The following is a 16,772-nucleotide window of genomic DNA, read 5'->3' as shown; positions in this document are numbered from 1 at the left end:
GGTTGGTCTCTTGATTGTGCCATTGATGGTGAGCACTGCCAGGTGATTCGATATTGGCTGGAAGGTGAGCACACACCTGGCTGCCCTCTTGGCCACCCTGAATCCGATGCCTGCTTCCCGTTTCTCATCGCCGGAGTAGAACAACGTCATCGTTTCATCGGTCATCGCAGGTTGAATATTCACTATTCCCAAACCAGTGAGTCATAATTCAGATAATGCCGCTATCGAGATTTTGCATGTCAGTAGTTCTTTGGCGATAACTTCTTTTTGGCTGATGTGGTGACCAGTTTGCACGTTTCAAGCTGCAATACGGAATTCCGATTTGGGCGTAAAAAATTTGCTGCTCTTTTGGCCAGTAACCCACTTCACACCAGCACCCTGGGTCTTCAATGCCGGCGCATTGGTTGTCCCGGATGTGGTAGCATAAGCAATTCAATATGGTCGAATTTACATGCGGTTTCTTGCCTAGTTTCCCTGGTTTCCCAGTTCTGGTCACCTTTGCAGCCGGGCTTGGGACCGTCCTTGGTGGAGTCAGGGTGTTTTAACCTCACAAACAGCACTTTTTGGACATTTTCAGCTCAGTTTGAACATTGACAGTAGTTGTTTTCTGGGGTGCCAAAAGAACGTGAAAAACAGTTTGAAAACAGTAACTTCATCTATTGTTCGACTTCAGAAGACCTCAAGAAAAGTGCATGAGTTGAATGGACTTCTTATACAGTATGATTTTTATTCCTATTTAGAGCTTGTTGTATTCATAAGAGCTGTGTGATGAGTCCACAGAATTTCTGATGACAGAATACACAAGTGCAATGACACAAGGGTGAGCAAATGAAGATAGAACTTTCTAGAGGTAGACCAATATATTGGTTTTACTGATTAATCGGTGCCGATAGTTGCTTTTTGGAACTATCAGTTATCAGCAAAATCGATGCCGATAGTTGCCAATATTTTGAATCTAGTGCATGTAGGCTATAAAGCGCTTAATTTGGTAAATACTTAAATATAGAGGATTGTAACAGAGCCAAGTCTCCGTCATCTCAAAATAAGTATGTGTATTCCGGGCTTGTTTATAGTTAAAAGTCGTGCATTATGCACCAAATCTTCATTTATTTCTGGTTATTATTAGGACTTTGCCACACTGTAATCTGCTTTTGGGATTTTTATTCATTTTGGACTCTTGTAGTCTCAATGTCTGTGCCCATCATAGTAAGGAAAGAGTTTTTAGTATTCTATAAATTCTATAAATCTATTTTAAAAACTATCAGCCGATTAATCGGTTATCTGTCTTTTCCACCACCTTAGTTATCAGTATCAGCAAAATCTACTATCAGTCGACCTCTAGAATTTTCTTTTTTGGGGGAAGGTTCCTTTAGCATGTTGCATGCACACAAACACAGATCGTAATGCAAACAAATATACAGGTGCATCTCAATAAATTAGAATGTCGTGGAAAAGTGCATTTATTTCAGTAATTCAACTCAAATTGTGAAACTCGTGTATTAAATAAATTCAATGCACACAGACTGAAGTAGTTTAAGTCTTTGGTTCTTTTAATTGTAATGATTTTGGCTCACATTTAACAAAAACCCACCAATTCACTATCTCAAAAAATTAGAATATTTTGACATGCCAATCAGCTAATCAACTCAAAACACCTGCAAAGGTTTCCTGAGCCTTCAAAATGGTCTCTCAGTTTGGTTCACTAGGCTACAAAATCATGGGGAAGACTGCTGATCTGACAGTTGTCCAGAAGACAATCATTGACACCCTTCACAAGGAGGGTAAGCCACAAACATTCATTGCCAAAGAAGCTGGCTGTTCACAGAGTGCTGTATCCAAGCATGTTAACAGAAAGTTGAGTGGAAGGAAAAAGTGTTGAAGAAAAAGATGCACAACCAACCGAGAGAACCGCAGCCTTATGATTGTCCAGCAAAATCGATTCAAGAATTTGGGTGAACTTCACAAGGAATGGACTGAGGCTGGGGTCAAGGCATCAAGAGCCACCACACACAGACGTGTCAAGGAATTTGGCTACAGTTGTCGTATTCCTCTTGTTAAGCCACTTCTGAACCACAGACAACGTCAGAGGTGTCTTACCTGGGCTAAGGAGAAGAAGAACTGGACTGTTGCCCAGTGGTCCAAAGTCCTCTTTTCAGATGAGAGCAAGTTTTGTATTTCATTTGGAATCCAAGGTCCTAGAGTCTGGAGGAAGGGTGGAGAAGCTCATAGCCCAAGTTGCTTGAAGTCCAGTGTTAAGTTTCCACAGTCTGTGATGATTTGGGGTGCAATGTCATCTGCTGGTGTTGGTCCATTGTGTTTTTTGAAAACCAAAGTCACTGCACCCGTTTACCAAGAAATTTTAGAGCACTTAATGCTTCCTTCTGCTGACCAGCTTTTTAAAGATGCTGATTTCATTTTCCAGCAGGATTTGGCACCTGCCCACACTGCCAAAAGCACCAAAAGTTGGTTAAATGACCATGGTGTTGGTGTGCTTGACTGGCCAGCAAACTCACCAGACCTGAACCCCATAGAGAATCTATGGAGTATTGTCAAGAGGAAAATGAGAAACAAGAGACCAAAAAATGCAGATGAGCTGAAGGCCACTGTCAAAGAAACCTGGGCTTCCATACCACCTCAGCAGTGCCACAAACTGATCACCTCCATGCCATGCCGAATTGAGGCAGTAATTAAAGCAAAAGGAGCCCCTACCAAGTATTGAGTACATATACAGTAAATGAACATACTCTCCAGAAGGCCAACAATTCACTAAAAATGTTTTTTTTATTGGTCTTATGATGTATTCTAATTTTTTGAGATAGTGAATTGGTGGGTTTTTGTTAAATGTGAGCCAAAATCATCACAATTAAAAGAACCAAAGACTTAAACTACTTCAGTCTGTGTGCATTGAATTTATTTAATACACGAGTTTCACAATTTGAGTTGAATTACTGAAATAAATGCACTTTTCCACGACATTCTAATTTATTGAGATGCACCTGTATTATACAAGATATTGTACAAGCACTTGCAGACAAGTAATATTAGTGTGTGTGTGTGTGTGTGTGTGTGTTGTGTTGAGTGTGTATTTTCCCCTCAGTGACTGTGCGAGAGACACATTACATGTAAGAAAAACACAGATGCTCTTTACAACAGAGAGGGAAATCAACATGTCTGTCTGTCTGTCTGTGTTGTTTCTGCTCTTGTCTCAGGGGTTTGTTGAATTGATTTATTCTGTGGTAAATGATCATCCTCTCATGTTTCCTGTGACTGATTGGAACTTCCAGTGACGTGACGCCTATCCGTGCTGTCTGACGGAGTTTTATTTAGTCTGAGCCTGAGTGTGTGAGGGATATACATGAAAAGACGTTATTTCACACTGACTTTGAGTCTCTGAGTGTTAGAAAACACAATGACATCTTCATCCTGTTGAAGCACAGAGAGAGAGAGAGAAAGAGAGAAAAACACTGAAGGTTGTGTTCAGTAAATGTGCTGTGTGTGTTCTGTGAAAGTCATCTCAGTGTCTGTCTGATGTGAGAATGTTGTCAGGGGCGTCTGTAAAAAGTAATTTCCTCCTGGGGATTTTATTCATCTTGAGAATAATGCAATGACACTATTTTCACGTTTTTGAAGAGGTCAAATCTAGGGTTGGGTAAAAATGTCTTTGACTTGAACAATATTGATTCTTAAAATCTCAAGATCCATCCTTTACAGTCCGTTCTTGATCAAAAACAATACAGATAGAAACATTCAATTCTAATCACAAATAGCACGGCTGCAGTAAAGAAATCATTCGACTCCACTTTTGTTAATATCCACTCAACCAAAACACTTCTGTGAGGTGCTCGCTGAACAGATGCTATTCTTAAAGAGACAGTACCGTTTTAGCGCTTGTTCTTTGGGCTGGGTATTGATACAGATTTCCCAATTCGATTCCGATACACAAGCTCTCGATTCGATTCCGATTTGATCCGATATCGATTCATATGGGCATATTTCAGTTATAATGTCTATTTTGCTTAAATATGAAGGAAATGCTCATTCAGATAATGCTGTTAATTATACAGGGGACCTTCTAACTAGGTACATTAAGAAAATTAACATTTCGCTAATTATATTTTATTAGTTTGAGCTTTTTAAAAATGAACAAATCCATGTATTCAATCAATAAATAAGATATTGTATTGCATATATTATTTTTGGGGCAGCACTTTACAATAAGGTTCCATTCGTTAACATTAGTTAATGCATCAGGTATCACGAACAAGCAATTAACAATATATTTGTTACACAATTTATTCATCTTTGTTCATGTTAGTTAATAATAATACTAGTTCATGTTTATGTTTATTGTTTAATTGCATTATTAGTACTATTTACAGTTATTTTTACATTGATGTGTTGAAAATGCTCTAAAAACGGTACTGTCTCTTTAAGAAAACTGGCAGCTCTGTAAATGAGCGCATGTTAACGAGAGAGACTTGAATGGCTTTATCTCATCCGTGCTATGTGTGTTTAGAATTAAATGTTTATTTTTGGTTGCAACAACTGACTGTGAAGAACAGAAATGATAATAAAAGTGACATTATTCATTGATAAATGGGTCGCATTGATCTAGGTTTTGGACACACATTACACAGAACAAATTTTACTCTCAACACGCAGTTAAAGGATCTCACTGCTGAAGTTCTTCACCACTAAACTACACAATCTCCGGTGAGGGAAATCTAAACATTTACCAGCCAGTTGCCAAATATATACATTTTCATCGCATAGAGTGAAATTTGGTTGCAAATGCCAGTGATATCCTCTCATCATAGTAGACAGAGTAAAAGATTGATCTTGGGATTTAAGAATCGATGTCGAGATTGTTTAAATGAAGATCACAATGCATCTGAAAATCAGTGTTTTTACCCACCTCTACTTGTCCTACGTATCAATGTTAACACTTCTCCGAGTCAGAAGAGCCCACCATCATGTCAAGATTCAAATAGCTTTATTGGCATGGTAAAAAAAGCTTTACATTGCCAAAGCATAGTAACATGAAATACACATTTGCACACATATACACGCAGTTAACTAAAAATATGTAAAAATACAATACAATAAATTACAAATAAAATTTGAAACAATGTAACGCAGCTGCACAAAGAGGCTGTTATTGAAGAATATCTATGCAGTATTTGTACCAAAAGGGCACAACAGCTGTGTGTAATACTACATTTCCTTCACTATCCTTGATACAGGTATAACAGGCATGTGTGTGTGTGTTTTGTGCAGACGGACGCAGCTCTCATGTATGATGCAGTTCACGTGGTCGCAGTCGCCGTTCAACAGTCGCCGCAGATCACCGTCAGCTCGCTACAATGTAACAGACACAAACCCTGGCGCTTCGGAGGAAGATTTATCGGCCTGATTAAAGAGGTACACACTCACACGCACACACCTGACAAACCAGGGACTTAAAACGAAATGCTTTTCATTTCTGTTCGTTCTAAGAAACAGCATTTCTTCCTTCCGGTTCCGGCATACCGCTGCCTCCTTTCCAATTGGTAACCGGTTATAACGAAATTAAAGAACGGTTAATAACGTTCTTTTTAACATGACAGTTCTCTGTGTTAAGAGTGGGTGAAATACCAGTTGCAGTGTTGCCAGATCTCACAAGAGTAAAAGGCACCTGGTCTGGAAAAACAAGCCCAAAATAAGTGAAAATTAGCCATGTGGGGGAATTATCAGCATGCAAATCAGAACAAGCAAAATATATACAGTAGCCTATATAAAATAACGTCTTTTCCAAAATGTGTTCTTTATATTAAATGTATCCCCCAAATATTTCCAAAATACATCTGACCATCTGAAATCAATGAATGAGATAAATCTCTCTCTCCTGCATGTTTGGACTAAACGTCATCTTATGCGGGACGAATTATTTTATTCTAAACATTTGATGATTGTTTCATTATTTGATTTTAATGATTAGTTTTAATTACAGATCTGCAAAACCCGGCAGCATCAAATCAGTATTAATGCATCAAATCTAACAATAATTCAAGACTTGGAAACAACTGAGAAATATACTTTTTACCTCAATATTTGTCCTTGTGTCTGGATTAACCGTGCATGTTCATGTAGTAATAATAGTTGTCCGAAAGGTCTTCGGGATGTCACAGAAGACTTCATCCACAACGTGCATTAAGACAAATAAATGTGTGATGCAGCACTTTCCTTCAGAATCAAAGCACATGTTTATCATGTTCAACTAAAAAGAGAGAAGCCTCATTTTTTGTTGTAATTCCCAAAATTTACTGAATATGAAAAAAAAATGTCTGAACGAAATTAACTGGTTATTAACTGGTTACCAACATTGAAACTAGCATTTACACTCCGGAACAATGGAAAGGCAGTTAGGGTGTGTTCACACTTGGCAGGTTTGTTTTGATTAAAACGAACTCTGGTGTGATTGCTCTATTAGTGCGGTTTATTTGAACAAGTGTGAACGCTGCCATCCGAACCTTGGTGCGCACCAAACAAGTGGACCGAGACTACCTGAATAGTGGGTCTCGGTCCGCTTCCAAACGAACTCTGGTGCGGTTCGACTGTTATATGAATGCAACATGGACCAAAGACGTCTAAACGGACTAATAACAGGAAGTAATTTGCCTTTAATACTGACCTCAAGCATACCTGGTTCTTCTCATCATAGGAGCTGTGTTACCCATTACAGTTCGGTACAGGCGTCAGAACCGCCGTCAGCCGTCCTTGCAGCATATCTTCGTTTGTGTGTGCAACAGAGGAATTCTTGCCGCTGTTTTGACTCCTTTACACATTTGATCAGCTCTTCATTTGTTCTCAGCTGGTAAAAATACCACCAACTATACATATATAAATCTAACGAGTGCATTTCGCCCAGCAGCCAGCGTTGTTTTGGATGTTCGGCAAGTTCCGTCACAAAATATACGTCATAAAAGCTGTCCAATCAGGTTGTGATCTTATCCTGATGTCTTTTGTTTTGTATCTTTAGGTTCGGTGTTAAAAATGCCAGTGTGAACGCTAAGCGAACCAGGACTAAATGTATCATTTTCTTTTTTGGTCTGGACCAAGAGAACCGAACTACAAGTGTGAACACACCTTTAGTTCCCCTTTTCGGTTACTTTCTTCAGTTTTTGTTTTGGTACCTTGGAACGTTTTCTGTCCCTGTGACAAATACAAAAATTCTCTCTCTGGATCTGCTCCAAAACCTAGTGAGCTACCTATATAGACAGCATTTTCAGGTAGTATAGATGTGCTTCAGGTAGCTAGGATGCTGCCTACGTAAAGAGTGCACAATAGGGCAGCTCACTATCCCTGCTGAAAAAACAGCTTAATCCCGGCTGCTTTTGTTTGACTTAGCTGGTTTGTTTTCAGCTCGACCATCCTGACAAAAATGTTAAAACCTCTTTAAAACCAGCAAACCAGACCAGCTAAGACCAGCAGGGTAGTGTCTAGCATTATCTCAGACATAATTCACTGTTTGTTACTCTCCAGGTGTGTTTGTTTTGTATTTTCTGATATGTTGATATTGATTTGTTGTGTGTTGTAATGTTCAGATTCATATTCAGAGAGAGAGAGAGGTCTTTTGTGTCTTTTGTGTGTGTTCAATGTGTCTCTGCTCAGATCTGTGGTATCATCATGGGTAATTTGTGAAAATGACATGTTCTACCTGCAGTGAATCCTCTTCTATCTTCCTTCAGGAACAAACCCTCCTCTGTTCTCTCTCTCTCTCTGAGCTTTGAAGTGAAACTTCAAGAACAATGATTCTCACACACACAGACGCATTTGTACTCCAGTGACCAAACACACGAGGGAAAGAGACAGATTTTACACTGCAGCTGTTTGGCAAATACACATGACTGATATAAAACACAATAAAGTCAACGCAGAGAGATGTGTACAACTGTGATAGAGACATAATGACATTATGAAAGATTTTGGCATTACTTAAGTCAGTCAGATTCTGATACTTTCAAATATAAAGCTGTTTTTAACAGCAACACATCCTCTAAATGTGACTTTGATCAAATAAGGATTAAATTCAGCTTTCTAATGACACCTAGATTGAGCTTCTAGTCCACTCAGAGGCCGAGATATTCAATGAAATATATGAGGGTGATGCTTGAACTGAAAATTAGACTGAATGTCTATGGACGAGCACATCTGTGAGGGGCTAAAATGCATTAGAGCGCCACCTACATTTCAGATCTGTATATTGTGATGGAATGTGATAGACGAAAAATTATTTTTCTTAGAACTTGCTGCCATCTAGTGGAATAAAATAAGACTTTTTGCTGGAAGATAGAGTGAACAGAACCAGAATTACATGCTTACAAAGTTCATAATAAGGTTGTAAACATATACAATATTGTTTATGAATAATTGTAGTCATTTTTTTAATTTGGGGGGTTTGTGTGAATGGTGACCTTTTAAATATGAGTGTAAAAAATGTTAAGGCAGCAGCCCAAAAATGCACCAGAGTTGAAGAGGTTACATTTATAAAAAGAACTGCAATTATTCAGATACACTCCAGATTCAGCTCTCAAATGGGATGTAACACTTACTGAAAATTAAAACATAAAACATCAGAACTAAATCAGACCTCTAATAATAATATACTTATTGTAATTGAACTTTATATACTGTAGTTCTACCAACTTGGTAATTTTTGTAAAGAAATATTTCAGCCATAAATGAAAATTCTGTCATCTTTTAATCACCCTCATGTTGCTACAAATCTGTATGTGCATTTCTCACAAACCTGCCATGAAAATGTCCTGGTCTAATTTTTACTCCAAAATCTAAAGAAAAAAATAAAATAAAATACAGTATATATATATTTTGCAAATATATTATATTATATTTTGCATATATAAAAAAAAATGGAAGCCATTTTTTAGGGCCATTAATATGTTTTTTTTGCGAACAAATATGGTCATTATGATATTGTCATTACTGTAACTTGAAAAATAATGTAAAAAGTATTTAAAAGTATTTTTGGCATCATAGTAGTACTCCGTGCTACTGCCTTTCGCTGATTTTAATTTCAAAAATCCCCTTGCAACAGCATTTTTTTTTTACTCAAATACAGTAAATAATAATAATAATAACTGTGTTATGGTAAAGAGAATCATCGTTGAAAACAATGGGAGTAGTAAAAGTAAAATGTGTTACGGTAATGAAAATTCAGGAGTAAAATGTCCTGAAAATAATGTCACAATCCAAAAAATCTTAATGGCCCTAAAAGTAGGCTTCATTTTCTTAATGCAAAATATTATGCAAGTGATAATGTTCAGTCAGCCAGCTGTTATCACAAAATAAACCTCGACAGGGTGATCAGGATCCCGACGTGAAGCGGACGACTGAAGGGGTTTATCCGGCTGACTGCTCATTATCCTGCTTATTACACGGCTACTAACTAAATAAATAAATACATGGACATAAAATATTGATTTGCATTGAAATGATGTCATTATGTGAGAAGAAATAAATCACCGAACAGCTGAAAAGAGTTCTGTTGGTGTTTATTTTGTAATTCATACCCATCTGACTGCTCATTATCCTGCTTATTACACGGCTACTAACCAAATACATAAATACATGGACATAAAATATTGATTTGCATTGAAATGATGTCATTATGTGAGAAGAAATAAATCACCGAACAGCTGAAAAGAGATCTGTTGGTGTTTATTTTGTAATTCATACCCATCTGACTGCTCATTATCCAGCTTATTACAAGACTACTTGCCAAATAAACAAATAAATGCACATGAAACATTGATTTAAATTGAAATTATTTTATTAGCGTACTTGTAGAGATCTCACAGTAATCCGATAAGCAGGAAAGGTGACTTGAAATACCCACACGAGCGGTCTGATATGTGGATGTGCGGTTGTTACTGAGAAATATCAGACCACTAGATGGCGCCATTGACCAATCAGAGTCGAGTATTCCATAGAGCTAAGAAATATACTGTATATATATGTTTACATTTAATTAATAAATGTATTTAATTGTATTTATTGATGTTGGGTTAATATGACCAGGACATTTTCTTAAAAGGTTTCGTAACGATCACCCATATGACTTTCTTTCTTCTGTGGAACACGTAATTTTTTTGCGATTTTCTTTCCTCAGGCTTCATGGGACGGACTGACGGGACGAATTCTGTTCAACAAAACCAACGGCCTGAGAACAGACTTTGATCTGGATGTGATCAGTCTGAAAGAGAACGGACTTGAGAAGGTGTGTGTGCGTTCTTAAAGCATGAACAAGTGTGTATGTATGCATTCATGCATTGGTGTGTGTATGTTTTGTGCACAGATTGGGACGTGGGATCCTCCTCGTGGCCTGAACATGACAGATAATCACAAGAGCAAAATCACCAACATCACAGATTCACTGTCTAACAAATCACTGCGAGTGTCCACTATACTGGTAAACACACACACACACACATGTTGGTGCAGCTATCATTATGAGGACTCTCCATAGACATAATGATTTTTATACTGTATGAACTATAGATTCTATCCCCTAACCCTAACCCTACCCCTAAACCTAACCCTCACAAAAAACTTTCTGCATTTTTACATTTTCAATAAAACATTGTTTAGTATGTTTTTTTAAGTGATTTGAATTATGGGGACACTAGAAATGTCCTTATAAACCACATTTATAGCATAATACCCTTGTAATTACCAGTTTATAACATAAATAAAAGTCCTCGTAAACCACTTAAACCTGCACACACACACACAGACACACACATACACAGACATACACACACAGACACAGACACACACATACACACACACACAGTCACACACATACACACATACACATACACACACTCACACACACATACATGCACACATACACTCACACTCACACACACACACATGCACACGCACACACATACATACACACACCACACACACACACACACACACACATGCACATAAACACACACATTCACACACACTCACACACATACACATACACATACACACACATACACATACACATACACACACACACACACACACACACACTCACAGACACACACACACACACACACACACACACACACACACACACTGAGATTCATTAACATTTAAAGTATAAATACAATTTATTGGTCTAAAAACAGACATGCTATATTAAAGCCTTTCCATTTTTACCATTCGTCACGGATAAAATCAAGTCCTGCTGCACATTTTTTTAAGCAGAAACACGTCACATTACAGAAGGAAAATGGGTTGCGATATCATTTCATGTTGATTTTAACAGAGTTCTGTAAAACCAGCAACAAAAAAACACATTGACAAATGAAGTTTCTTATTATATATATTAGCATATCTGTGTTTCAGGAGGAGCCGTACGTTATGTTTAAGAAGTCCGATAAACCTCTGTATGGTAACGACCGCTTTGAGGGTTACTGTGTGGATCTGCTTCGGGAACTCTCTGGAATCCTGGGGTTCCGCTACGAGATCCGATTGGTGGAGGACGGGAAGTACGGTGCTTTTGAAGAGAGCTCGGGCCAGTGGAACGGCATGGTGCGCGAGCTTATGGATCATGTGAGTCGAGTCATTTTTATTTGTAATGCGCTTTTCAGAAAATCATGTAATGATGTCTGAGTGGTTGCCATGGTTACCCAACACTGATGTTTAAAGAAGTGTTCAGTGGGCTGATGATGGTGACATTCATGTGAGAAAAATAGTGTTTATATGAGTAAATAATGTGTCAGTTCCTCATAGTGGAGAGCTGCAGTATTTTGAGACAAACGCTGCAAAAATCATTTTCTTAATCAGTATTTTTGTCTTGATTTCCAGTCAAATATCCTTAAAACAAGACCAGTTTACATGAAAGGCCTATGTTGAATGGTTTATTATTGTTTTAAGCATTAATCTAATAAAATTTCGTGAAGTTTATGCTTAAAATAAGAAAAAGAAATGAGAATATTTCTCTTGATAATTTTTTTTTACTAGTAAAAAATAAGCATAAATGATCATGAAAGCTGCAATTTTAATGTTTAAACATCTACAATATTAAAAGCTGAAATATCCTTGCCATGAATCAATATTTATAGAGTGATCCATTATTTTGTAGATGGGATTCAAAATAACAATTTTCACATTTGATTTTGGAGCAAAACAGGTAAAAAAAATAACCATAGAAAGGTGTCAGTGTAATTTTATTTATTATTTTACGCTTCTAATTTCAATATTACTTGTACTTCAGATCTTTGATTTGTTGGACAAGAAAAAAAATTTCTGACCCACGTTTCGTTTTTGACCTATAAAAATGGGTCAAATTTACCAATTCATTCATGGAGCCACATTGAGAGCCCCATATCTCTGGGACTTAACCATAAAGGGCCTTACAAATGAATATATAAAAAGAAAAGCTTATTCTGAAGCAGAATCTAAAAGGACATTAAGATATGTATAACATTTCTGGAGTTAAAGGCACGGCAACTTTGAAAAAAACAACAAAAAATAACGTGTTTTTTTCCCCATTTTTGGACTCACACCATTGACATATAATGCAACCAGAGGTGCTGAAGTCAACTGATTTTAGTAATACATCAACATATCTCTGTGTAAAACTAACATCCTGATGCTGACACCTTTCTGAGATTACTTATTTGCCCTGTAGTTTTGCTCCAAAATCATAGTTTTCAACCATTGAAAATGGGTAAAATTGAACAATTTCTGGATGAAGCCATGTTGTGAGTACTGTATCTCTGGGATTTAATCATATAAGGCCTTAAAAATGAAGATCCAAAAAGAAATGCTTATTCTGAAGCAGAATCTAAAAGGATATTAAGATATCTTTAAAACTTCTGAAGTTATACACACTCAAACTTTGCAAAAACAACACAAAAAAGTGTTTTTTCCCATTTTTGGACTCACGTCATTGACATATAAAGCAACCAGAGGTGCTGAAGTCAACTGATTTTAGTAATAGATCTATCTATCTCTGTGTAAAAATAAAATCATGATGCTGATATCTTCCTAAGGTTAGTTTTTTGACCTGTAGTTTTGCTCCGAAATCATAGTTTTCAACCATTGAAAATGGGTAAAATTGAACAATTTCTGGATGAAGCCACGTTGTAAGCGCTGTATCTCTGGGACTTAATCATATAGGGCCTTAAAAATGAAGATACAAAAAGAAAAGCTTATTCTGAAGCAGAATCTAAAAGGATATTAAGATATCTTTAAAACTTCTGAAGTTATACACACTCAAACTTTGCAAAAACAACACAAAAAAGTGTTTTTTCCCATTTTGGACTCACGTCATTGACATATAAAGCAACCAGAGGTGCTGAAGTCAACTGATTTTAGTAATAGATCTATCTATCTCTGTGTAAAAATAAAATCATGATGCTGACACCTTCCTAAGGTTAGTTTTTGACCTGTAGTTTTGCTCCGAAATCATAGTTTTCAACCATTGAAAATGGGTAAAATTTAACAATTTCTGGATGAAGCCACGTTGTAAGCGCTGTATCTCTGGGACTTAATCATATAGGGCCTTAAAAATGAAGATACAAAAAGAAAAGCTTATTCTGAAGCAGAATCTAAAAGGATATTAAGATATCTTTAAGACTTCTGGAGTTACAGGCACTCCAACTTTGAAAAAACAACACAAAAAAGTGTTTTTTCCCATTTTTGGACTCACGCCATTGACATATAAAGCAACAAGAGGTGCTTAAGTCAACTGATTTTAGTAATAGATCTACCTATCTCTGTGAAAAAATAAAATCATGATGCTGACACCTTCCTAAGTTTAGTTTTTGACCTGTAGTTTTGCTCCAAAATCATAGTTTTCTACCATTGAAAATGGTAGTTGAACAAATTCCGGATGAAGCCACATTGAGATCCCTGTATCTTTGGGATTTAATCATATAGGGTCTTAAAAAATTAGGATACAAAAGGAAAGTTTGTTCTGAAGCAGAATCTAAAAGGATATTAAGATATATTTAAAATTTCTGGAGTTATAGGCACTCCAACTTTGGAAAAATGACACAACAATAGTGTTTTTTCCCATATTTGGACTCACACCATTGACATACAAAGCAACAAGAGGTGCTTAAGTCAACTGATTTTAGTAATAGACCTTCCTATCTCTGTGTAAAAATAAAATCATGATGCTGACACCTTTCTGATGTCATTTTTTCTACTCTATAATCACAGGTGAAAATTGTCCCCCTCCACAAAATAATGGATTACTAAGTGAATACTGATCGATGGCATCAAAAATGTTGGCTTTCAGTATAATTTGTTTATCTTTCTTCAGAAAAAGTATTAACAAAATCAAACATTTCAGCTGGGAAAGTTTCTGAAATTTGGTTAGTTTGACACAAAATAACCTTAAAATCTCATGCAACTTTGCTTCTCAAGTAAATGTATCTTGTTTCCAGAAGGGTAAGATATTTGTACTGGAAAACAAGACAAAAATACTGATTAAGAAAATGATTTGTTGCAGTTTTTCTGGTGAGTTCAGATACCGCTGGATGTTCTAGAAGTGTTATAGCAACACTGTCTCCGGAGGTCTTATTAACGGTAGCCTTGTGTGTAAGAACTCATCCTAACGGCAGACCGAGGGACAAACACAACATGAATTAATGATCAGATTCTCAAACGCTGTGAAACACATGACACACATCAGCTGATTTCTGGTGGATCTCACACACTGATTTATTCGTTTAAAATCTGCATTTGAAATGGTTGTAACATTGCTGCTGGAATCTGTAAGAGTCTGGATTATTTTTACAAATTTCAAGAGAGAATATATATATATGTATAGTAAGTAGATGAACTACATTTTTGAAGCTGAATGTGTTAAAGGCAAGGCAAGTTTATTTATATAGCACATTTCATACGCAACGGTAGTTCAAAGTGCTATTCATAGGAATTATAAAGAGAAAGAAACTAAAAGTACAGAGAAGTCCATTTTAAATTCACTTGAGAACAGGACATAAAAATCTGAATAAAAGAAGAATAATGAGGATAGTTCACCCAAAAAACACAATCTACATTAACTCACCCTCATATTGTTCCAAACCATACGTTTACTTGTATTACAGACTCACCTACATTTACACACTTATTCCAATGTGATTAATTTGTGCGGTAGCTCACCTGATTGAGGATTGGACTTTACACTCGGAAGACTGCAGTTCAAGACCAGCCAAACATACAAGCTGACACGTGAGACGAAAGTGTCATAGAAGTGACCCGAAATGGCACTTCATGTGGCTCTTTTTCTGCCAGATCTATCTCTCTTGATTAGTGTGTTGTGTTGTCTGTTGGTGATTGACAGAAAGCAGATCTGGCCGTGGCCCCGTTGACCATTACGTACGCCCGAGAGAAGGTGATTGACTTCTCCAAACCCTACATGACGCTGGGCATCAGCATCCTGTACCGCAAACCCAACGGCACCAACCCCGGCGTGTTCTCCTTCCTCAACCCTCTCTCCCCTGATATCTGGATGTATATTCTGCTGGCCTGCTTGGGTGTCAGTTGTGTGCTGTTTGTCATAGCCAGGTAACATGTGACCCTCGCTCGGAGAAACACACGTCTGTTTTTTCATCCGTTTTGATTCATCCAAAGCCCATTCACTGGAAACAGTGCCATTTGTGTAATTTCAGGATTATTAGTGGCCAAGCCCCTTTTAGGTTTTCGCTCTTCTTCTTCTGGCTGGGAGTCGGTGGCAGGCTGTAGAACCGTACATAGGAAAGTTGTGAAATTTGGCACACTCATTGCTGAGGGTCTGATCATCAATCTGCCCAACACTGGGGTCTCCAACTCAAACCCTCTAGCGCCACCATCAGTTCAAAAATGGAATTTTTAAACGCTAATAACTTTTGAACTGTTGGCCTATATGGAAAGCCGTTTTAACAGCTATTTTCTATGGATACAAGTACAGCTTCTGTCTACGTAAATGGGGAAAGACTGAAACCTTTAAAACAGTTTATGATCAAATAAAATGTTTCAAATCAGCAGTAAAATCTGACAACAATGGTATAGTAAATTGTGCTTCTTTAGCTCAGATTAGGCAAAAAAATTAAATAAATAAACACTATTTTTCAGCTCATGCATATTCTCGAGTTAACTGACAGGTGACGTCTCTATCAAGAGGGTAATTTGCTCTTTTACCTGTAATGCAGGACTTCCTTTTTGGGCATTAAAATTCTTCTTTCCATCATAATGACATTTTCATGTTAAATTAAGGTTGATTGTAAATGGTTCACATTTTATAATATACAGTGTATAAAAACGAAAACTAAAATTAATTAGAAAATACACTAAATTATTTTATTTTAGTATAGTTATAGTTTAGTTTATCTAATTGAGTTTAATTTTAATTTAGTTTAGTTTAGTATAGTTTCATTTTTCCAGTCATGTTAGTTTTTATTTATATTTCAACAAAATTGTTTTCATTTAGTTTTCATTAACAATAACAACACTGGTTCCAATTTCTCCCATTTATTTTAATTCTAGTAGTCCATCTCTGCTAAATGTATCTTTCCTTGTCCACGACTTTGGCTGCCATCTTAAAATTTAGGGAAAACTTACTGTAACGAACTCGTCTCGCATCTTGAGACTCTGCTGGCCAAAAGTTATCAAAAGCTTTTTGATAGACCAAACAGTTTCAGTTGCAAGGGCGCCAAGTAGGAAGGCTAAATTGCAACGCTTTGTTCTATGAAAAACTAAACTTGGTATGCTTCATTAGG

At 36.8% G+C, this 16,772-nt stretch overlaps 1 protein-coding gene across 2 annotated transcripts in view; it reads left to right on the top strand.

Annotated features, from left to right (window-relative positions):
- LOC127436426 (glutamate receptor ionotropic, kainate 2-like) overlaps positions 1-16,772 on the top strand; it is a 91,744-nt gene that overhangs the window by 50,565 nt on the left and 24,407 nt on the right. The window contains exons 7-11 of one of the 2 annotated variants that reach the window (XM_051690549.1): positions 5,278-5,421; positions 10,169-10,276; positions 10,355-10,468; positions 11,404-11,610; positions 15,359-15,582. In XM_051690549.1, the coding sequence (XP_051546509.1) occupies positions 5,278-5,421; positions 10,169-10,276; positions 10,355-10,468; positions 11,404-11,610; positions 15,359-15,582 (797 nt within the window). The remainder of the gene's footprint in view (positions 1-5,277; positions 5,422-10,168; positions 10,277-10,354; positions 10,469-11,403; positions 11,611-15,358; positions 15,583-16,772) is intronic. The other variant, XM_051690550.1, reaches the window with a different exon arrangement.

Source organism: Myxocyprinus asiaticus, chromosome 47 (genome assembly GCF_019703515.2).
Source record: "Myxocyprinus asiaticus isolate MX2 ecotype Aquarium Trade chromosome 47, UBuf_Myxa_2, whole genome shotgun sequence".
Taxonomy (NCBI): domain Eukaryota; kingdom Metazoa; phylum Chordata; class Actinopteri; order Cypriniformes; family Catostomidae; genus Myxocyprinus; species Myxocyprinus asiaticus.
The sequence above is the reverse complement of the archived record's forward strand: the minus strand, read 5'-3'. Positions and strand labels throughout refer to the sequence as shown.